The 23,014-nt window shown below is 51.1% G+C and overlaps 1 protein-coding gene across 5 annotated transcripts in view; it reads left to right on the forward strand.

The window, feature by feature from the left end:
- Positions 1-23,014, forward strand: part of MAP4 (microtubule associated protein 4) — a 115,150-nt gene that overhangs the window by 56,221 nt on the left and 35,915 nt on the right. For 4 of the 5 annotated variants that reach the window (XM_027668561.1, XM_027668563.1, XM_027668565.1 and 1 more), the window contains exons 7-11: positions 424-498; positions 1,412-1,540; positions 3,613-4,455; positions 4,825-4,968; positions 5,744-5,893. In XM_027668561.1, coding sequence (XP_027524362.1) covers positions 424-498; positions 1,412-1,540; positions 3,613-4,455; positions 4,825-4,968; positions 5,744-5,893 — 1,341 coding nt within the window. Of the gene's footprint in view, positions 1-423; positions 499-1,411; positions 1,541-3,612; positions 4,456-4,824; positions 4,969-5,743; positions 5,894-19,924; positions 21,914-23,014 lie in introns of those variants that run through there. The other variant, XM_027668566.1, reaches the window with a different exon arrangement.

The following is a 23,014-nucleotide window of genomic DNA, read 5'->3' on the forward strand; positions in this document are numbered from 1 at the left end:
GCACTGGCAGTGGTTTGGAAAGTCTCCTGGTGGCACTGGCAGTGGTTGGTGCACTGGGATGTGCTGAGGGTGGGGTGAGGAAGGTCCCTTCCAACCCAAACCGTGCTGGGATTCCACAGGAGGAGATCCCACAACAGCTGAGGTTGGAAGGAGACTTTTCCAACCCCCCTGCTCTTGCAGGGCCACTCAGAGCCACTTGCCCAGAAGAGTCGAGGAAAGAAGCTCCTCTTTTGGGTCAGTGCTTGTACTGACTTGGAAGCTTTCACTGGCAATAATTGTGGAAGAACAGGATTCCTGGTACCTTTCTTGGAGGGAACTGAAACATCACTCGAGAATGAACTCCCAGACCAGCAGAGTCAAGGCCTTCAGCTGGAAAAGTGAAAGCACCTCTGGGGCTGGACTGAGTGTGCTTGTTTTCCACAGGTCCTGAAGAATATTGGATGGGAGCTCAGCAGGACATGAAGGGACCAGATGCCTCTTTCTTTGTTGAGCCACCAGGTAGGAACAGTTTTGTCTTCACCTGCAGGAGCTGTAAAGATCTTTCTGAGCAGCAGAAGCAGCTTCTCTGCCTGTCTGCCTTCTCAAGGAACACGAGGCTGGAACGGAGCCGAGCAGGAACTGACCAAGGAGAACACTGTTCCTGCTTCTCAAATCAGTTTAGAATGGAAATGTGTGTTTGAGAAACTGGGAATGGCTTCAGACTGAAAGAGAGTAGGGTTAGGTGGGAGACTGGGAAGGAACTCCTGGCTGGGAGGGTGGGGAGGCCCTGGCACAGGTTGCCCAGAGAAGTTGTGGCTGCCCCTGGATCCCTGGAAGTGTCCAAGGCCAGGTTGGAGGGGGCTTGGAGCAACCTGGGCTGGTGGAAGGTGTCCCTGCACATGGCAGGGGGTGACACTGGGTGATCTTTAAGGTCCCTTCCAACCCAAACCAGTCTGGGATTTTGTGATTAAGTTTCTGGTCACAGTTAAATCCTTGGAGCTCCACTGAGACATTATTCCATTGGGGATACATCTGTGTTACAAAATTTGATCCCCAATGGGGTTTTTATTGCTGATTTAATGAAGAAGCTGAGAAGTGAATAGTTTAACACTGGTGCTGGTGTTTCTGGAGCTGGTGGCTCCACCTGGGGCTGGGGGTGGATCTGGGAGGCTTTGTAGCACAACACTCCTCAACTGTGTTACTTCCCTCAGGATTGAAGTGTTTTCCTGGGTGTTGCACAAATTAATTTCCTGAGGATGGACAACAAAAGGCGATTCTGGTTTTCTCTGCCCTGAGGGGGAGGCTGGAGGGGGGAGTTCACTCCCCAGGGTGGCTGCAGGCACTGCCTGGGAGGGGGACTCAAGTCCCAGCAGAGGAACCTGTTCTCTGAGAGCTTTCCAGGTGCTCACCCCCTCTTGGTCATGTCTCCCAGTGCCCCCTGTAACCACAGAAGCAATAAGGACGAGTTTGCCTGAGAGCCCCCCGGCCATGCCCCCCGGCTCTGCTCCTGCTGCAGGCTCAGCATTCCCGGGAGAGCCCGGAGCTGCCCACGGACCAAAAGGTAAAGTCCCTCCAGCCTCAAGGTTGGTGCTGGGTTTTGGGTCCCTTGAGAGCAGGTTGTGATGGTGGGAAGACACGGAATTGCCTCTTCTGAGGGAAAGGCAGCGAGGGATTAAGGAATCCTGCTGGGACTGAAGGTTTGGGATCCTGGGGAGTGTTGGGGAGGAGCAGCAACTCTGCTGGACTTGCCAGCTCCTGTGTCCCCAGTCCAGGAACTGGTTTAATGACCCTTTACTGTCTCCAGATTTTAGCTCCGGGAAAATGCTAAGGTGTGTGAAGAACGTGGTTACAACGTGGAATCACGGAATTGGGGTTGGAAAAGCCCTCTAGGATTGAGTCCAGCTGTTCCCCAGCACTGCCAAGGCCACCACTAAACCATGTCCCCAAGTGCCACGACTGCCATGAGCCTGATCTGTACAGAAATACCTTCAGGCCTGTCTGTGTTAGAGACTCTTTAAAACAAAAAAGGTTTTTAAGGTATTTGTGCAGAGCATCAGACCTGTGGTACCAGTCATTGTCCTGTTTCCTGATGCTTTATTCCACTTATTCCCCTTATCCACTGGGGAACATCCATACTGCTTTTAAGACCTATTTATTTACAGTCTTATCCATCTGTAAAATCACAGTCTTGGAATTTTATTTTGGAGAAGATCGTGGTGTCACTTAAACCACAGCAAAGGCAAACCCAAATGAGGGTGGTGCATGATGGATCTTCTTGGTTTCCTTCACTGAAATACTCCTTTTATCTAAATGGATCCTTAAATACCATTTTAAAAGAGACCTTTTCCATTTTTCTTACTTCTTTCCTTCTTCAGTTTAAGTATCTAATAGTCATTTTATCTAAATGGATTCTTAAGGACCATTTTAAAAGGCATTTTTTCCATTTTTCCTATCTGTTTCTGACTTCAGTTTAAGTATCTTACTTAGATTTAATACATTTTCCATTGGTTGGGGAGGATATTTTTAGATGTGGCTCAAAAAAAGAAAAATCAGTAGAAATTTTATTTTTGTGTAGCATCTACTCAGCAGTAGGTGGGAGATGTTCAGGTCATGGTGCTGCAGGACATGGAGGATGGGCAGAGCTTGGGGCTGTGGGAATTAGGAGCTGCAGAAGAGAAATCCAGTGCTCCTGGCACTGATAATTTACACAGAGTTGCCTCTAGAAAAGAAATATTTAATAAAAACCGACTGAAAAACCTCCTTTAAGGGGATTTTAGAAAAATGGGAGGTTAAATACAGAGGTTTGATTGTGCTGTGAAGTGACAAATGTTGGTTTGGAATTACCAGCTCAGTGTCTTGGGAGATACTGTGTGGAAAATGAGCGAGGCCAGTTTGGTCAGGAAGGAATGGAGGGATTTGGGAATTCACAGGATGACTGTTGTGTCAGGAGTGCCTTAAGCTGCAGCACCAAACCACCCCCTGACAGCACAAACCATGTTTAAAATGAACTGTGTGTGGCTTTGGAGTGTCCCAGGACTTTTTCTGCTGTTGGAATTCCCAGCTGGGCTCACAAAGGTGATTCCACATTTTCTGTGTCCTGGTTAAAGAGGGAAAAACAGGCTGCCCAGAGAAGCTGTGGTTGCCCCTGGATCCCTGGAAGTGTCCAAGGCCAGGCTGGAGCAACCTGGGCTGGTGGAAGGTGTCCCTGCCCATGGCAGGGAGTGGGAATGGATGGGCTTTAAGGTCCCTTCCAAACCATTCTGGGATTCTCTGCAACCCCCCTCGCTGTGACTCGTGTCCATATTCTGCTGGAATGTGTTCCTGGCACTGGATCCAGCAGCTCTGGCCCTTTGCCAGCTGTGTGGCACCAGAGAGGTTTTAAACCCAACGAGTCCACATTTGGCTGCTGTGTGTTGGGAGCAGAGGGATCCCCTGCAGCCCGGGGTGCCAGCTGGGGCTGGGGCAGGTACCAACTCGGGGGGACAGGAACACGGGGACAGCTGGGGTGCCCTGGGCTGAGGAGGCAGCAGGGGATGCTGAAGGACAAGAGGAGAGGCACAAAGTCCTAAAGCACAGGGTCAGGTGTTTCCATCTGCACTCCCATTGATTCCTGTGCCCGTGTGTCCCTGGCAGGTGCAGCCCCCGAGGCCACGCCCGTTCCTGCAGAAAAAGCTGGCTCTGTCCATGCAGGAGACACCAGCCCTGCCCAAGCTCTGGATGCTGGATTTGCACCCTCAGCAGCAGCCAACCCTTTCCAGGCCACGGATGTTGGGTTATCTCCTGCCCCTGAAGCCAAGTCTCCCAAAGCTGTCAATGACAAATCCAGCCCGGGGACAGAGCTTGGCTTCTCCCCCACAGCAGATGCTCCATCCCACCATGCCATGGATTTGGGATTTGCCCCAGCAGAAGGTGTGGAATCCCACCATGCCTTGGATTTGGGATTTGCCCCAGCAGAAGGTATGGAATCCCACTATGCCATGGATTTGGGATTTGCCCCAGCAGCAGATGCAGAACCTCAACATGCCTTGGATTTGGGATTTGCCCCAGCAGCAGATGCTTCATCCCACCATGCCTTGGATTTGGGGTTTGCCCCAGCAGCAGGTGTGGAATCCCACCATGCCATGGATTTGGGGTTTGCCCCAGCAGCAGATAATAAACCTAACCACACCATGGATTCTGAGTTTGCCCCAGCAGCAGAAGTCAACCATCACCATGCCATGGATTTGGGATTTGCTCCAGCAGCAGATAATAAATCTGACCATGTTATGGGCTCTGAGTTTGCCCCAGCAGCAGAAGTCAACCACCACCATGCCATGGATTCTGAGTTTGCTCCTGCAGCAGAAGCCAAGCCTCTTCCCACCCTGGATTCCGGAGGTGTCCCTGCAGCTGACCCCAAAATTGCTGTGCCTGGAGAGCTGGTGACATCTGGGTCTGCCCTTCAGCAAGACAAATCTCCCTTGGGCAAGTCTCCTGCAGGTGAGTCTGTGCTTGAAATCCCAGAGCAACAGGATAATTCAGGTTGGAAAAGCCCCTGACAACCATCACGTCCAAGGGTTGGTTTGCTTGGCCTGAAACCCCCTGGGGAGAGCTCAGTGCTGCTCTCAGGGTACCCAGGAGGTGCTTCCCAGGGGCTCTTCACTGAGAAAATACAGAGCTGGAATTTCTTGATGATTTTGATTGTTTTCCCTGGGCATTCTCAGCAGTGCTCTCTGTTTTATGGGCAGCCACAGAGACGTGCTGGCTCATCCCTGTTCTTGTGGAAAATAAGAATTAAGAGAGGAAGTGGTTTTTATCTTGTTCGATCTAAATTTAAAATGTGATTTTTTTTTTTTTTATTCTTTACAGAAGCAACGGCAAAGGTGGAACAAGAATCCAAAGTCCCAGAAGCTCGTGTGGATCATTTAGAGGACACCAAGGACACCAAACCCCCTCCCAGCCCCTCCAAGGAGCCCCTTCCTGGGCAAACCAACCACCTTCCAGAACCAGCAGGTGGGAAATGCAAAGCCCAGGATAAAACTGGGTCACCAGCTCCTTCTGCCCCACCACAGGCACTGCTCCTCTTTGCCCTTAGCAAAGAAAAGGCAACAAAAGTTGAATTTCAAGCAGGTTTTTCGTGTGTGCTGACGAAGGGCTGTTATAAATCCATGTTAATCTTAACATTTGAAGTTACCTTCGTATAACTTGTCTTTTTGTTCCTCATCCGTGGTTGTTGTACCAATGTCTGTCATCATCTTCCTTCCTATTTAGAATTTGAATAAAATTAATTACAGGGAGAACTGTTCTCCCGTGTAATTATGGCTTATAAATGGAACTTTGGTGTAATTACACAGAGCAAGGACTGGTGTGGTGTCTGCAGGAAGGTACTGTGAGGTAGAGATGAATTCAAGGTGCTCAGCATTAGCCAGGGACTCCAGACTGATAATGGAGTTTATTCTGGATCTGAATTCCAGTGGGAATCTGGGACAGTCTGAATTAGGATGATTACAAAGAGGGAAAAAACCCCAAACAAACACCCTGTGCTTAAGCCTGAAACAGTCTCTGCTTCGTGTTTTGCCTCCCCCTTGGCATGTCTTGCAAAATATAAAAATTGCTGCTAAAATCAGTTTGTGAGGAGATAAGATATGGTAGAAAACCATGTCTCAGGAGCTTCATTCCTATTAAACATAAAATTAGCCCTGTCCCCTTCCCAAGATCCTGTTTTTTCTGCAGCCTCCCTGAATTGCTGAGACCTGAAGCTTCCTGTCCCTGTTTTTTCATGTTCCAGCTCCAGCAGAAGCAAAAGAAGACGTTGCACTAGAAAATAAGGACCTTCCAGAAAAGTCTGTCCCTGCTGTTGTTGTGGAGGCACAAAAGGAGGAGCCTGAGCACAACCACGTGGAACCTCAGCAAGGAGAGGCCCTGCCAGAGCCCACAGGTAGGACATGGATAGTGATTCCATTTTTCCATGGAAATTGTCTCCTCTCTGAACTGCTCACCTTTCCCTCCTGGCTGTGGGGCCACCTGAGCAAGCAGGAGTCTCTTTGGTGTGGTTTTCTGAATTCCTGGTGCTGGCTTTGCACTTCCCTCTGGTCCCTGCCCTCTGAAAGACTCTTTTCCCCTCCATTTCCAACTGAACCCCCCAATCCATGTGCTCCAAGTACTTTCTCACTGGGACTGGCTCACAGCTGCTCTGCTGGAGGATGAAAAGCTCACCATGTCTTTGCCATCACCACTGGCTTTTTATTTGGGTGTTAAAAGGACCATTAATCCTTGCTACAGTATTCCCAGTGAGGAATTCCAAATTGAGTTGTGTAACTGCCGAGGGAAGGTGTCATTGTTTTCCTGCCTCTCCAGGAGCTGGTGGTGCCACACTGGTCGTGGAGGTGGATTTGTGGGCCAGGGCTAAGTGACAAATGACTGATGCTCTCCTAAAACTCAGTGGCTTTGGAGCTGAGCGAGCCCTGAAGGGACACAGCAGGTGACTTTGGGACACAGGTTCTGCCTCCCACTGCTCCCACCCTGGTGCTGGGGGAAACTTGGCTCTCATCCCCTCCATCTCTTCCAATCTTTCCACTAAACTTCTGTTTTCCCAGTCTGGAAGGATGCCAGCTGGAGATATAAAAAGTCTCTCTCTTAATCTTGTCTTGCTCAGACAAAATGGATCCTTAATGCATTTTTAAAAAGCCATAGCATGTCCTTACAGGAACTGGTGCTTTTTGGTGGGGTAAGAGCTTCTGGCAGGACTTATTTTTAAAGGGCATTGACCACATATTGGAAGTAAATTAAGTAGGTTTTGGGGGTAAATGTCTCCCCCAGCCCTACCAAGGTGCCTTTAGTGTGGTATCAGTGCTGGAAATCCAGCCCTTGTGACTGTATGGCCCGTTTGGGATGTCTAAAGTCGCATAAATAGTATATTTATTATTTTCTTAGCCAGCAAATAGTGGCTTTGATGTTTGAGGAGGCTTCTGTATTCCAGGTCTTCCCACTGCACAAGTCAGGCAAGCTCCCAAATCCAGCGACCGCGGGTTTGGCGGAGCAAAAGCTGCCCCAGTGCCTCTCACAGCTGTGCCAGAGGAACAGCCAGTAGGTCTCCCCGAGCAGAAGAGCCCTGAGCCCGTGGTGGAGCTCGGATGTGGTGCTGGAGCCTCCCCTCGCAGGAGGGTCCCACCCAGAAGGGCAGCCCATGGCCCCACGGGGTCTGTGGAGAGCTACGGGGATCCACCCCGGGAAAACTGGGATTTGGAAGGTGCCGTGTTGAAGAAAAAGAAAAAGAAACCCAAACAAAGGAGAAACCAGCTGCCGAGAGCGATGGAGTTCTGGGATGAGAATGGAACAGCCCCCGGAGCTCCCGGGAATTCTCCGTTTGGTGTCACACTGCAGGATCCGGGTGTGTGTCCTGGAATGCCGGGGGCTGCCCCTGGAAGCAGAGCTTTGGATGTGCCAAAGGATGCTAAAATAACAGCTGGGAGTCACGTCCTGGATGAGCAAAATGCCTCCTCGGTGCCAGCACCAGGACAGCAGGCCCAGAAATCCCGAGTGTTGGATGCCAGACCCTGGGATGTCACGAAAACAGAGGGAAGGAGAGGTGAAAGCTGGATGCTGGAATGTGAAGGCAAGAGCAAAGAGGTTCCCTTGGAGCAGGTGGGCAAGACTAAGGTGGGGGAATCTGTCCCAGCAAAGGCACCCACCAAGCCTCTGGAAAGAGGTTTTCCTGATAAAAAGGAGAAGAGGGAGGATAAGGAGCCCAGATGTCCTGACCTGGTCAATGTGAGCAAAGCAGAAACTCCCTTACAGAGCAAACCTTCAGAATTGCCCCTTCCTGATAAAAGCAAGGAGCCCAAAACCACATCTCCAAGTCGGGAAACCCTCAGTGACACAGTCCATCAGCCTTCCCATGGGGCTCTGGAAGCAGCAGCAAAGAAAAGCTGGGAAAAAAGCAAAGGGGTTGGGAATGAATCCCTCAGAGAGGCTGGGCTGGAGGACAAAATTCCTACAGAGCCAAAGGCAGCTGGTGAGACTAAACCAGTGCCAGAGGGAGGACTGAAGACCCCAAGAGATGCTGCTAAAGGGCCTCTTGCACCCTCGGCTTCCCCAAAGCCTGAGGAGGCTCCTGCTCCGCAGGACGGGAAGGCCAACGGTGTTCCCGATGCTCCCAAACATCCCAGCCCTGCTGAGGCACTGGGCAGGGGGGTGGCAGCAGATTCCCCGGATCAAAACAAAGGGAAGGGATTTAGTGCTTCAGAGCAGCAGGCTGGCAAAGATCCCAGTTTTACACACGGGATGGACAGGCCCAAAAAAAAGCGCGGGGAAGGGAAGGGCAAAAGGATGAAAAGCTTCCCTGAGCACATGATGCTCTCAGAGGATGGGAGCAGATCCCCTGATGGAGGGAGGGTGGATGAGAACGGGAAAGAAACAACTTATCCCGACAGAGACCAAGGTTTCCCTGCCAGGGGACACCCCCCAGGCAGCTCTGCACAGGCCTGGCCTGCAGACAAGCCCAAAAAAAGGGGCAGTGATGGAAGGAGTAAAAAAGGGGAAAGAGGTTTTTTCCAGCAGCCTTTCCTTGAGAATAAGATGGACCCAAGTGGTTTTCCTGAGCTGCCCAATAAAGCTAAGGAAGTCAGTGATAAGGGCAGAGAGGGGGGTTGTGTCACTGCTGGGTGTTTGCAGGAAGACAGAACTAAAACGCAAAGGCCAACTGAGGTGGTACCAGGGGGGATGAAAGAAAACACTGGGAAAGATGAGAAAGCTGATCTGGGGGCTTTAGTCCAACCTTTGCTGCTGGAGAGCAGGAGAGAGGAAGCCAAACATCCTGCCCTGGGTGACACCATCAGCCAGACAGAAGAGAGGGATTTGGGTAATAAAGGCAGAGAGGCCGGAGGTGCTGCCGGGGAATCCTTTGGGCTCAGCTCCAGTGGGACACGGGAGGCAGAGAAACCCAGGAAGAGGAGCAGTGATGGGAAAAGGAAACAGCCTGACAAGACTTTGGGGCAGGCAGCTGTCCTGGGGGCTGGGGGGGACACGGGCCAGGAGAAGGTGGCTGGAAGCAGGAAGGAAATGACCTTGGATAAAGTGGGGTCTGATTTGGAAAGAGGGAATCCGGCAGAGGTGCTGGGCAAGCCTGAAATGCAGGGTGGCAATAGGAGTGCCTCTCATCAGCCAGTTCTTTCAGGTCATAAGGTGGAGACACCAGAGCAAGGAACAGGCAATGCTAAAGAAACTTGGCCCATGAATACAGGGAAGGATCCAGGCAGATCCCAGCCTCTCCCAGAGCACAGGGCCGGGACACACAGTCCCACCAGGGAAATGGGGATGGACAAGACCAAGAGTAGAACTAGAGAGGTGAAAGGCAAAAAGGCTGAAACTAGTCCTGAGCTGGGTCCAGGTGACGTCCCTGCAATGGGAAATGTCAAGGAAACTCAGTCTGAGAAGGGCAAAGGGGCTGATTCCAGGACTCCAGAGGCTCTGCTGGATGACCTCAGCATTCCTGCCAAAGGACAGGCTCCTGCTTTGCCTCTGGAACCACAGAAATCACACACAGGGAGCAAAGAGAAACACAAAAAGCTGGAACCTGAGCCACAGCAGACATTTGTGCTGGAGCAGAAAGCAGGAGCAGGGATGAGCCCTCCCTGGGACACAGAGATAAGGGACAAACCTGAAGGTCCCAGTCCTTCCAGCAGGGACAGAAATCCTATCCCAGAGCACCCAGCAGTGGCAGATCCCACTTTGGCCCCAGTTACTGAGAGATCTAAAAAGAGGGGTTATGATGGGAGCAGTAAAAAGACCAGAAGTGCCTCCAAGCAGCCCGTTCCTCCAGAGACAGAACCAGACAAGGGTGAAGCGCTGCCTGCCCTGGAATCCCAGCTGGAATATGGGATGGAAGACACGGATTTTGTAGATGAAAACAGAAATATTAAAAACTTCCCCACTGGCCCTCAAAAGCTTTGGAATAATAAAGGAAGTGACCTCCAATCCTTGGCTCAGAGCACAGTAACTGGCCCTGGGAATGAGGGAGATGCTTCCTCTGGCTTCCCAAAGCAGGGAGATGGGGGTGCAGGGAGTGGGGGGCTTCCTTCCCCTGCTCCTCCTGCTCCTGCTCCTGAAGCACTGGCAGAGAAAAGCAGCAAAGAGCCCAGAGCTGGTGCTGAGGAGGAGATACAGACCCAGGAAGGTTGTGAGCAGCCCATCCATCTGGGACACGAAGAACCCGGAGAAGAGGTTTCAAAGAAAGGTGGGCAAAGCAGAGAGGCTGGTTCCCAGGGTGGCAGTGGGGCAGGGAAACCACTTCCATTGGCTCCTGCAGCCAGACAGCATGTTCAGTCAAAGAAGGATGGAGTTCACCCTTCTCCTGTGGAAAAGGTGGCTGATAAAGAAGTAAAAACCACTGATAAAAAGCACAACACTGACAAGGCTTCCTTGGAGAATAAAGCTGGAGGGGCTGAGCTGGGTGGAGGCAAGAGGAGTGAGAAGAGCTCACTCAAACAGCCAGGGAGTGTGGTTGAAGCTGAGGCTGCTCATTTAAATGTGGCAGCTGCCCAAACAACCCATATCAGTCCTAAAGAGAATAAAAAAGGTCCCTCTCAGCCTGCAGAGGAGGGGGATGCTCTTGGTGGCAAGGCACACCTGAAGGAGACTCCAGTGTTGAAGTCTGAGGTAGCTAAACCTCAAGACACAACCAAAGAAAGGGAATCCCAAGACACAACTAAAGAAAAGAAATCTCGAGACGCCACCAAAGAAAAAGAAACTCACGACACAACTGAAGAAAAGGAATATCAAGAAAAAACTAAGGAAAAGAAATCTCAAGGCACGAATAAAGAAAAAGAAACTCAAGACACAAGGAAAGAAAAGGAATCTCAAGAAACAACCAAAGAAAAAGAAACTCAAGACACAACCAAAGAAAAAGAAACTCAAGACACAACCAAAGAAACTCAAGACGCAACCAAAGAAACTCAAGACGCAACCAAAGGAAAGGAATCTCAAAGTACAACTAAAGAAAAGGAATCTCAAGACACGAATAAAGAAGAAGAATCTCAAGACGTGCGTAAAGACAAGGAATCTCAAGACACAACCAAAGAAAAAGAAGAAGGGTGTGAACAAAAAGCTGTGCAGGAGGCGAAGAAAGAGCGAGTTAAAGCAGCAGAGCAGCTCAAAGGCTACATGAGACCCACCAAGAGCCGGGGGGTGCCGGCACTGCCGGCCAGGTCAGCTCCTGACAGAGCCACGCCCAGGCAGCCCAGAGCCACTGCAGCGCCCCGGCCCCGGCCAGACAAAGGTGTGTGTTTGCCCCCCGAGCTCCCAGCAGGATTAATCCAGGCCTTGCTGTTTGTCAGTGCCTTGGCATGAACCCGGCACCGTTAATCCGGCGAGCGCGGCATGGCGGGTGTTGTGGCTGCTCTGGAGGGGCTCCTGGTGCTGCTTGCCTGTCTCACAGAGCTGATTCCCAAACTCCAGAGGCCTGGCAGCTCGGGCTGACTTCCAGAACTCTGGATTACCTTTTTTATTCATTCCCATTTAGTTTTACATCTATTGGGGATGTTCAGTAACCCGGCACTTTTGGCTGTCACGTCACCTTGGGTTCTTGTCACCCGAGCCACAAAGGGACCTTCACCTGTGGCCCCTGAGCAGCTCCATGTGCCACTGCAGGCAGGGCTGGAGTATTCCAGTGGCAGGGAATGTTCTGGGTCGCTGTCGAGGTGCTGGGTTGGTTTGTCCTGCCTCTGACTAACTGCAACCAGCTGCTCCTCCTCCTGCAGCTGGTTCTTGGCTTTGGCTTGAGCTGCCTTGAACCACTTCATCTGCAGAACGGGTTTCCTTCTGGAGTAAAGCTCTTTTCTGAAGCAGCTGTAACAAAACAGTGGTGGGGCTGAGGTAAATTTTAAGATTTTCTCTCTCTGTGGAGACTTTGGAGGGGCTGGTTCAGCATCTCCTCGCTGTTCCCCAGGGAACCAGGTCCCTGTGCTCCCAGGAAACAAGATGGAATGAGTTTCATAGAATTGAGTGAAGCTCACAGAAATTTTGAAATGGAGGATATAATATGGATAGAGGGGAAATCAAAACTATTCCGGTGCTTCTGCTGATTCCAAACCTTCCTGAGAAGGAGCTGGCACCTCTGTGAGTTCCGCTCTGCCGAGGTGGGCCGGGAGGTTGATCCCTGCCCTCAGGTGCTCTTGGTTTTTGCCTTGTCATCAGGCATGAAAAGTTTGCTCCTGCTCCTGTGGAGTTTCTTGCTGCCAGTTTGCATGAGGCAGCCACTAACTCACCCAACCAGAGCTCCCGGGTGCCTTAACACGCTGCTCAGGTTTTTGAGAGGTTTTGTAATTTTAATGAGTGTTGCATAACCTGAAGTAGTTCTATTTTCGTGGAAGTGGTGTTCTCTGCATGAACTTGTGCCTGCAGAAGTGATGCTCTTTGGTGCATGATGCAACAACATAAAGGCAGAGCTGAAGGCAGCATCTTTTACAAAAAACAACATTTCTTCAGAGCCTTTCCATTGTGTGCCAGGAGTTCTTGTTCCCCTTTGCTCACTGCTGTATTCAAGGGAGCAGGATTTTAGTGGCAGAAAGGAAAACTCCTCTTGAGCATCTCACCCAGGTAACACCGATTGAAGGATTGAAGGGTTGAAGGGTTGAAGGATTCCTGGTTCAGGTAGCAATGTGTGAGTAAGTTGCTCCACACTTTGCACCTGAGAGCTGCCCTGACGTGAGTTTAAACAGGGCTTTGATAAGATTCTGCTGCCTCTATCCTTTCAACACTGTGTAGATTCAACAGTTGGTTGGTTGGGTTTTTTAAGAGGAGCTCAGAATGACCAGCTCTGAATCCACCCAGAGGCTGGTTGGGCACTGACCAGGCTCCCCAGGGCAGTGGGCATGGCCCTGAGGCTGCCAGAGCTCCAGGAGGGTTTGGACAATGCTCTGAGGGACAGGGGGGGATTGTTGGGGTGTCCTGGGGTGACTGAGCTTGTTTTGGGACTGTTGGTTGCTGTGTTCCCACAGCAGTTTAAGGTGTTTTGCCATCCACAGAATCCTTGAGGCTGGAAAAGCCCTCCCAGCCCATGGATCCCCCCTATGCCCCATCCCCACTTTGTCCCCCAGCCCAGAGCACTGAGTGCCACGGCCAGGCCTTCCTGGGACACCTCCAGGGCTGGGCACTCCAAACCTCCCTGGGCAGCCCCTGCCAAGGCCTGAAATCCAGACACACCAGCAAGGCTTTTGTCTCTGTTTCCATCCCTGCCCAGCTCCCCACAGAACAGCTGTTCAGTGAGCTGCAAAATGACAGCAAAACCCGTCCTGAATCCCTCAGTTGGCACAAGTGGTGTGGAAGGGCCTTGGGCTGGGACTGAGGGTGGAACAGGGAATTCACACATCAGCTGCACCCGAGTTAAACCAGAGATCAGTGAGGGGAAAGGTGTTGGGATTCATGACCATGATGAATGTGCTTGCTTACTGACAGACAGTCACGGAATTGTTAAGGTTGGAAAAGACCTTAAAGACTGAGTCCAACCATTAACCCCAGCACTGCCAAGGCCACCACTAAACCCCATTCCCAAGTGTCACATCCGACCCAGGGATGGTGATTCCACCACTGCCCTGGGCAGAGCTACAGAGATCCAGGAGGTCATTGGTGAGGTCCAGGTATCTCTGTGCCTGTTTGTTTGTCCTCCTGTTATGGTAACACCTGGATGCTCAGAGGTTTTACATTTTGGGCAGTTGCCAGAACGTGGCCAACACTCACCTAGATTTGTCAGGCAGGACTGTGGAGCTCATACTTGGCACCTGATAGAACCCTCATAGAGTGGTTTGGGCTGGAAGGGACCTTAGAGCCCATCCAGTGCCACCCCCTGCCATGGGCAGGGACACCTTCCATTAGCCCAGGTTGCTCCAAGCCCCCTCCAACCTGGCCTTGGACACTTCCAGGGATCCAGGGGTAGCCACAGCTTCTCTGTCCAACGTGTACCAGGGCCTCCCCATCCTCCCAGCCAGGAATTCCTTCCCAAAATCCCATCTGACCCTGCCCTCTGGCAGTGGGAAGCTATTCCCCCTTGTCCTGTGCCTCCAGCCCCTTGTCCGGGTCCCTTTCCATCTTTTTTGTCATCTCCCTTCAGGTTCTGGAGCTATTTTTCTTTCCTCTGCTGGGCAGCCAGTGATGTGCTCCCAGATTAAAGCACTTTGGAGGATCCTCTGCTGAAGTTCAGTAATGAAATCCCTTTAGCCAGGCTCCCACGTCCCACATGTGTGTTCTGCAATAACAGGACACTTTCCTGAACACATCAGCTCCTGTGTGTTGTTAAAATAGGTCCCAGCACTGTGATGTCCCTTGGGAGTCATGGCAACTGTGATGCTGCAGATTCCTCTCCCTGACAGAAGTTGGATCCATCTTCTCTAAATCAGGCCTTGCACACTTCTGTAATTTTATTTTTTCCTATTTTTGGCTTTGCAGTTTAAAGTTAAGAAACCTTGGCTAAAAGGCTGATCATGCAATTTGAATTTAATCCCTTATCCCTCTTTGGGATTTATTTCAGCGTCTCGTTTTTGTTGTTGCCATTGTAGGAGCTGCCCCAGCATCTTCTGGAAAATTGTTTTTTACCTTTTGCTGTCAGGAGGCAGCTGGGAAGATAAACAAAACACGACAGACGTTGTCAGCCTTCAGCGTGACTGAACCTTTCTGCTGCCTTTGTGTGAATTAAAACTAAAATTGGGAATGATAGGTAAAGAACAGGGTCCTAAATTCTGTACTTCCCAGCAGGTGCCTTGGCCAGTGCAGGGCTGGGAGTGAGGAATGTTTAAGGGAGGAGATGGTGGAAGGTTTTCCCTCAGCCAGGGTTGGACTGTTTGACTCCGCTGTGCTGCCGACATCCCTCTGCTCCCCAGGCTGTGTTTCCACATGGAGCCTGGCAAAAGATATTTTTTTTTTTCCTCCAATCTGTCCTTAGAGAATAGTCCATTTTAAAAAAAGAAATCAATTTGTTTCAGTGTTTTGGGGGCTGTATCCTCTTATGGATTTTGATTTGTATAATCTGTTCAGCCAGGGGCCATCTCGTGTCTGTGGCAGCGACGCTCCGGGGCCGGAGGCTCTGGGCACAGAGCTCATTGCACAGCTCCTGGTGCTCCAGTCCTGAGTTATCCCCCCAGATTTGGGCTGGAGGGGCCTGTTGGAGTGGTCACCTCATCCTTAGATCCCTCTTTTCCTGGATCTCCCATCCATCCCATCCCTGGCTGATGCCCATTGCCACAGTCCCCCTGTGGAATACAGGGCAGATTTCTCAACATCTGGATCCCTTGTGTGTAAATAAAATACATTTAAAGGCAAGAAATCCCCATCCCTGTTTAATGACAGGATTTGCTTTTCTTTTGCAGCCACAACAAAGCCCTTGCTCTAAATACTTTCTTTTCCTGACTGTTTTCCTTTATATTAAGTGGGTTCAGCATTCCCACAGCAACCTTTCATTCATATCATGTCTGGGGTTCTCCTGGGGGACCCCAAACTGTAATTGGGTTTGTCTGATGGGAATAAATGGGCTGAGTGAACACTGAACTGAGTGGAACTGCAGCCTCTGACCTGAGATCATCATCCAGCACCTCACAGAGATGCTTTAACAGTGCTTTTGAAATGGTGGGAACGTCCTCACATCTCGGCCTGCTCGTTAATTAAAGACCTGTTAATTGTCCCAGTTAGGTGTGTGAGAGAACTGAAGCCCAAAGGGTGTCACCAGGCAGTTCCCTCAGTGTGTGATGTGTCTGGGAGGAGAACTCTGCCATTCCCAGCTCTCCCCCTGCCTTTGGCCCTCCTGGGTGTGTTTGGTTCAGCTTTAACAGAAGGTTTGGTTGAGGTGTTGGTTCTGTCCCCAAGCTGAGCTCACAGGACGTTTTTCCAGAGGTGCAGCTCACTGATTCCAGGTGCTCAGAGGCCTGTTTGCACTGATCCAACAGATTTATGGAATGGTTTGGGTGGGAAGGGACCTTAAAGCCCCTCCAGTCCCACCCCCTGCCATGGGCAGGGACACCTCCCACTAGCCCAGGCTGCTCCAACCTGGCCTTGGACACTTCCAGGGATCCGGGGGCAGCCCCAGCTTCTCTGGGCAACCTGTGCCAGGGCCTCCCCACCCTCCCAGCCAGGAATTCCTGCCCAAGATCCCATCTAACCCACCCTCCTTGTCGTGTCCCACAGCTCTGAGGACGTTCATTGAGGGTTGCCCAGCCCAACTGTGTCCCACTGCAGATGCCCAGATGTTTTCCCAGTTGGTTTGGTGCTATTTTACATCCACACTTGGTTTCTCTCCAGCTGGATGGTCTCGTGCCCAACTCTCACTTTGAGCTGGCACCACCATCCTTGGCCATACTTCCAGGTTTTATTCCCTTCCCTTATTTCATATTCCCACTCGTCCTTGACACTTGGGATTTTCAAGAAAAGCTGGGATTTAAATAAATGCACTTTTCTGGCTGCAAATTCTGCCCGATTGAGACTCTTGATCACGTTCCCTTAGTGGTGCAGTTTAACTTTCAGGGAAATCTGAATTCCAGGTCTCATCTTTCTTGGCTGTTGTTGCCAGTTCGTGGTTTGTGCATCATTCAGTGGAGTTTGCTTTGCCCCTTTTCACTTTCCACTGTCAAATACTCCTGCAATAACCAAATACTGGTAATAATTTGAGTTGGAAACACTCTTGAGTGCGTGTTAATTCTGGTTTTGGCTGATCTCTGATTTTTAATGTATCACATGTAAATTCTGCAGCAGGATTTGATCTGTAAATGACCCGTCCTGTAAAACATGAGGGTGTTTAAGGGCTGTACAGCTCCACACCTTTGAAATGTTACGCTTGTAGTGCAAAGTTCTGATGGTGAGAGTCCTAAATATTCCAGCTTTATCCTCCAGCCTGGTTTCTTGCAGAGTGTGGGATGAAGTGAAGTGTGAGTTCAGCAGGAGTGTCGGGCTGGTTTTGCACTCCAGGCAGCACAACCCGTGTGTGTGTGTGAGCACAGGGCCCAGGGAGGGGGTAAATCCCAGTTCTGGGGACACACAGAGCGTGTCCTCGTGGTTTGCTCACTCTGATCACTGTTATTGGGAATAACTCTTAATTGCAGGTCACGTGGCCGCTGCTGGCAGGGGGAGCTCAGCATCCTGGAAAGGGAGGTTGCCTTAGAAACCAGCACAAGAGGCTGCACAGGAACGATGGTGGGAGATTAAAGGAGAAAAAATCAGAGGCATTAGCAGGGATAAGTAATAGCTTCAGGAGTGAAGCAAAAATAGAAGCACTAGGCTGATTCATCTGCTGAGGCTGGGAGCTCTCAGATTGGGCATTAGTGGTGACGTGGGGTGTAGTGATGTGCCCGCTCTGGGGGCTGGCACGGCCCTGCTCCACCTGGCCCAGGCCAGGGAAGGGCACAGGGATCCTGTGGGGATGTCTGCCCTTGGAAAACGATCCTGTGCAGGGAGACAATAAAAGCATCAGGGTGGGTCTGAGCAGCTCAGACAAACCACTGGTTGGTGCTGGGATGATCTGGGCTGAGTGTGCTCTGCATCCCTGACAGGCTGATCTGTGTCAGCTGGACCTGCAGGAAAAGACAGGGTTTAATGATGGTAAGAGGATGTGAACAGGGAAAACATACCCTTCCTCCCCATGAAACAGGTCCTGTCTCACCACTGGGAGCGTGTGAGAAGCTTCAGGCAGTGGGTGAAGCTCCATGTCCAGGAGCTGGACCGGGGCCTGAATGACAAGAGCTCGTAAGGATTTCACTGCTCTTATCTGACTTGAAAGATGGGGGAGAGCCCAAAGGACTGTGAAACCCCAGATTTGGTATTTGAGGACTGTGAAATCTTCCTCAAAGTTGAAGTGAGGATAAAAGCAGTGGTTGGGCTTACTGTCAGGGTGTCTAAGTCACCCTTCCAACATGACTCTGCTTCGGTGTGAGCCCTTTATCATCTGAGTTGCTTTTCAAGATCTCTTTGTCCTGAACATCCTCCCACCCTTTCTGGCTTGTCTTCACTTACTGGTTTCCTTTTTAATTCTTCAGAAAATGTAGAGTTTGTAAGAATCCAAAGGAACAACTGGGCCCAAAGCTGTGAGGGCTGCTGGTCACGGCTTGGGAGTGGCCATTCCTGGCCTTGCTGGAATCTCAACCACCATGGCACAGCTTCAGGAGCAGAATATTAATGAATTCAGATTTTAAAAAGATAATCTGTTAGCAGGTAGAGGCTGGGGCACTGGAACTGGGGAGGAATCAGGGAACAGCATGCTGTGGGCATGTTGAAAAGCTCTCAGTGAGTGAACTCTGCATTACCTCCATTAATGTTCTGAGAGATTAAATATTAGATGACTTTGGAGATTTTTCATGGCTAAGCACTCTCCTGCTTCTGAGGAGCCCAGGTATTGAATAGGGTTCATTTCCTGCATTAACAAATATTATTTAATAAGGCAACAGTGGTGGCTCTTCCTGGCTGTCCATCGACAGTGCGAGTCAGGCATTTCTCTCCAGTGATGCAGATCCCTTCTCTGATCCCAGACTCTGAGCTACCAGCCCCAAAATCAAAGAGGGTTTTCTTCTCTCTTTTAAATGGTAGATGTTTGCTTTAAAAAAAAAGAAAAAATCAAATACAAAGCCCCTGGGTGGTTTCAGAGAGCTCTCCAGACCTGCCCTCGCTCCTGGGGAAGTGCTTTAAGGGATCTCTGATGGATTGAGATTTCCTGTAAAAAACTCCTGGTTTGGATTGACTCAGTGGTGGAGGAATAACAGTAATTACACAGGATTAGAGACTCCCAGGTCTGCCAGTCTGGGGAGCAGAACAAGTACTTTCAGAGTGAGCAAGTGCTTGCAAACATTAGTCCCACATCAGCGAGGAGGGAGAACACAAGCCGTGAGCTGAGAGCCCATTTTCCACCAGCAAGACACCTCTGAGTGTTTTAGAGCAGAGAAAAATCATTGAGGTTCTTTGAGGAGTGAAGGTTGTGGGTGGAACTATTCTGGTTAATTAGAGGCTGTCAGGAAAGATTCATCTAACTTACAGTTCCTTAGTCATTGTTTTTAAATATAGCACTGCCTTAAATCCCAAGCTTAAATACAAGCAGATAAATGTGTGGATTGTAGCATTTCTCACAGCAGGTTCAATTCAGGGGGCGTAGAGGAACTTGCAGGCTCTGGGGATAAAAATACATTTCTCTCAGTTCAACTGGAGCAGGGGAGGCCTTTTCCATCAGCTCTGAGGACATCGTTTCCTCCCCGAGTGGAACGTATCGATATCCGCAGCGGTCGATGGGTTGTGACCCTGGTTCAGAGAGGGAAATTTGCCTTAGTCAAGGATTAATCTGCATCAGGCACTTAAGAATAAAAGATGAATCTGCAGTTCGGTGCTAATGCAGTTTCCAAACAATCCCCAGCCCAGTCTGACCAGGGGAAAACAGTGTCCAAATCAAGGCTCCCAGTCAGAAAAGCCTTGTGGAGGTGCTGGGAACAGAGGCCCAGTGGTGGATGTCAGACGTGTCGAGGCTGGTCTGGGACAGGTCAACACAAAATGAGCAATGCTGGGGGTAAATTAAGTGTGACAGAAAAAAAAAATCTGTCTGCAACCAGGAAAACTGGCAGTGAAATTCATATTTTGGGCAACTGGGCCCTGAGGTTGGCTTGGCTGGTGAATTCTGTCAGGCTCAAGAGGCAGCTGTTTCAAAACACAGATATATGGGATCTTTAAATCAGCTAAAAATATTGTAAGATATGTTCCCATTTAAAAAAAAATTAATATCAAGCTTGCAGTATCCAAGGCCTTTCCAAACATGTCTCATTCCATCCCTTTCAGCTTTGTCCTCTCTCTTGCAGGAGGGACCCGGGTTGTGAATTGTGAAATCCTCATTACAGCAGGACTTGTGATCACTGTTGACTCCAAAAGAATATATTGAAATGCAGGGAAAACAAAGGCCTTGTGCTGAAAGGGGTCATTCTGTGCTGTGGTGTTCGGGGCTGGGCTGGGGGGGGGGTTGTGTTTCGGGTTTGTTTGCGGGGAGAATTGCTGACCTTGGTCCCGGCACATTCCTGGAGTGGCTCAGGAATTAATCTGATAAAAGCATCGATCACAGCAGAGTTGGACAGAGCAAAAGGAGATGGGGATGTTCCCCCAAATGCATAACAACCCCCCAGACACTTCTCCCAGAAAAACCCTTTCCCTGAGGCGGTTAAAACCCCCCCCAGCCGGTGCCCAGGGCCGGGTGTCCGTGTGTCCGGAGTGAATTCCTCGCCTTTCCCCACAAAGGGATGGAACCTGCCCGTTTTCTTTTGAACTAGTGGCTGACTGCAGCAAATGAAGGCGACGGCGGCGCAGGGGGTGGGGAGGAAGGAGTTTTGTCATGAATAACAGGGGGCACGTTGTGTCGTCAGCGGCGCCGGCAGCCGGAGCTCGGCAGCTCCATCGCCGCTCCAGCCGCCGGAGGACACGGAGCCAGCCGGGATGTCCCTGTCCAACAAGCAGCCGCTCTCCGAGTACACCCAGCTGGGCAAGGGCAAGGGCGGCGAGAGCTTCTCGGAAGCCTTCCACCGCATGGAGTCCCCGAAGGACTTCGGCAAAACCGAGTTCGAGTGGCAGAGGACCGAGGGGAAGCTTAACGAGATTGGCTTGAATGTAAACTCGGGGGGACCGATTAAGGACGGGCTCGTTAAGAACACCGGATTCACGGACGAGGACAAGCTCTGCTTCTTCGAGGGGAAGCTAGACAAAGAGCTAAAAATAGCTCAGAAAGACAAAAGAGAAATTGAGGTGCAAGGCAAAAAATACCAGGCGGCTGCAGGTCACCTTGAGAGCTGGTCTCTGATTTCTGACACGTTTCCTTCTGCGGAAGGGAACTTCGCAAACCCTAAGACAACAGATTTTCGCGTGGGACAGGCGGGAGCCGAAAAACCCGGTCCCGGGCTGGGGAAAAATGAAGCCATCACCGATCAGGAGAAAGCAGTCGGTAAGGCTGGGGTGGAGACCAAGTGCCAGCCAGAGCCAAACCTGCCCCATGTGTCTGTGTCGGAGAGCGATCCCAGCAAATTCGTGAAGGAGCAGGAAATCAGTGTCTGGAATCCCAATTTCCACCCTATCCTACCCAAGGATTCGGGGTCTAACGAAGCGGCCGTGAAAAAAGATGGAGCCCCCAGCTATTGTGTGATTGGGGTGGTCAATGACAGCTACGGGCAGAGCGGGGTCTCCCCTTCCTCACCGGCACCCAAGGCAGACCCTCCGAGGACCACGGTGGAGCTCGCCCAAGATGACTCCAAAAGTAGTTACTTCAACAACGGCGCCGAGCTGGAGGAGGAGATGGAGGACAGGCTGGGCTGTGAGGATGAAGGCAGTTTCCTGGACAGGGCTGCCCACCAAAGGAAGGCGATGAGGCGTGCGATGTCAGAGTGCTCTCACTTGTCGGTGCCCCTAACCCTTAACCTGGCTGATAAATACCCTGAGCCGGTGCTTAGAGAAGACGTCGCCACTGGGCTGCTCTCTCCTAATAGCAGCCTGACCCAGAGCTCGAGCCCCACGGCCAGGAAGCCGAGTGCCCCGATGAAGAGGTCAATGACCGTGGCAGAAGAGCAAACATCTGTCTGCGGCTCGGGCGCCGAGCAGAGCCGAGCGGGGCTGCCCAGCCTGGACGGGAGGCAGCGCCAGTCTCTGCCGGCCGAGGAACCGGCGGCCAAGAAGAGAGAGGAGTGGAACGGCGGCGGCAACTCGGGGAAGAAAGACCTGAGCAGCCCGAGCGTCTACCAGAGCAAACTGGAGCAAATCCCTGAGATCGGCAGCCAGGACAAAGAGAGGGAGGAGGCGGCGGGGAAGAAGGAGAAGAGAAATGCCGCCGATGGAGCCGCCGGGGGCTTCGATTCCCCCAAAGGCAAAGGCACCGAGATGGAACCCGGCAAAACGGCTCCTCCGGAAAGAAAAGAAATCCAGGTCAGCAATGTGCAGAGCTCCCCGGCTCCCAAGCAAGGAGATTTACCACGTGATGGTATGTTACTAATTTTTACCTCCCTGGGCAGTGAGCAGGCAGGAGCTGGGAAGCGACTGAGTGACTTTAGAGCCCGGAGGCGCGGGGTGGGCGGCTCGGGACAGCCGGGAGAGCGGCACGGTCCTCACCCGGGAGGTGGAACAAAGGCTGGGTTTCCAGAGAGATAAAAATGGAGGGGAAACGTGGCAAGTTATTGCCTGGCTGCCTGCATGGCATCCATTGCAGCACCGGCTGTTAGTTGCTTGTTGGGATCCCAGACCTGACCGATGGATCCAAAATCTGTGGCATCCACGGGGATCCACACCGGTCTCTTTTGGGCACCGTCCTGCCACAGCCCCCAGGAGCAGAGGTACCTTCTGGTCACAAGCTGTTTTGTTAGAGCCAGGGCCATGTCAAAGTTCAAACCTTTCAACCCGTGCCAAAAAAATCTGCAAATTGTGCTTTTCCCCCGTAAGCCTTTGGCACCTTTTGGGATTTCTGTGTGAGGGGAGCAGCAAGAGCGATGGGTGCAGTGATTTACAGAGTTAAGCTCGTCCCTGTGCTGAAATTCGAAGTGGAATTTCCCTGTCACTTTCTGGAACCTCTTTCCCAAACCCCCGTTTCAATGGAGCTTTTCCCATTCCGAGGGTCAATAGCAGCTTGTTGTGTTCGGTGGGGTTGTTGTTTGAATAGTGCTGTGATGTATGAGCTCACTCTTCCCGGATTTAAAATCTGTGAGAATAGTAGTTAATCTTTGTTCTCCCTCCTGGAACAACATCTCTGTCCCTCTTGCCAGCTTCAGCCAGCAATAAACCTGCTTTTTTCCCAGATTTTGGATGCGAGGATGGTGTTTGTCCTTTGTCTGTCACCCGCCTGCATTAACGGGAGCTCTGCACGGGGAGAGGAAAGAGAATGTGTCAGGGGATAAAGACAAAAGATTTGCATGAGGGTTTTTGCATCCAATGGCTTCTTTTGATGCTGGTTTGCTAAACCCTCAGAGGATTTGCCTGGGAGGATGGATGTTAAATGGGAAGGATAATGCGCTGTCGTGCTGAGAGGGGAGAGTAAAGCCCCGGTGTGGAGAGGGGTGTGTGGAGAGGGGTGTGTGGAGAGGGGTGTGTG

The sequence above is a fragment of the Corapipo altera genome, unplaced genomic scaffold, assembly GCF_003945725.1.
Source record: "Corapipo altera isolate COAL_440 unplaced genomic scaffold, ASM394572v1 257, whole genome shotgun sequence".
In the NCBI taxonomy this organism is placed as follows: Eukaryota; Metazoa; Chordata; class Aves; order Passeriformes; family Pipridae; genus Corapipo; species Corapipo altera.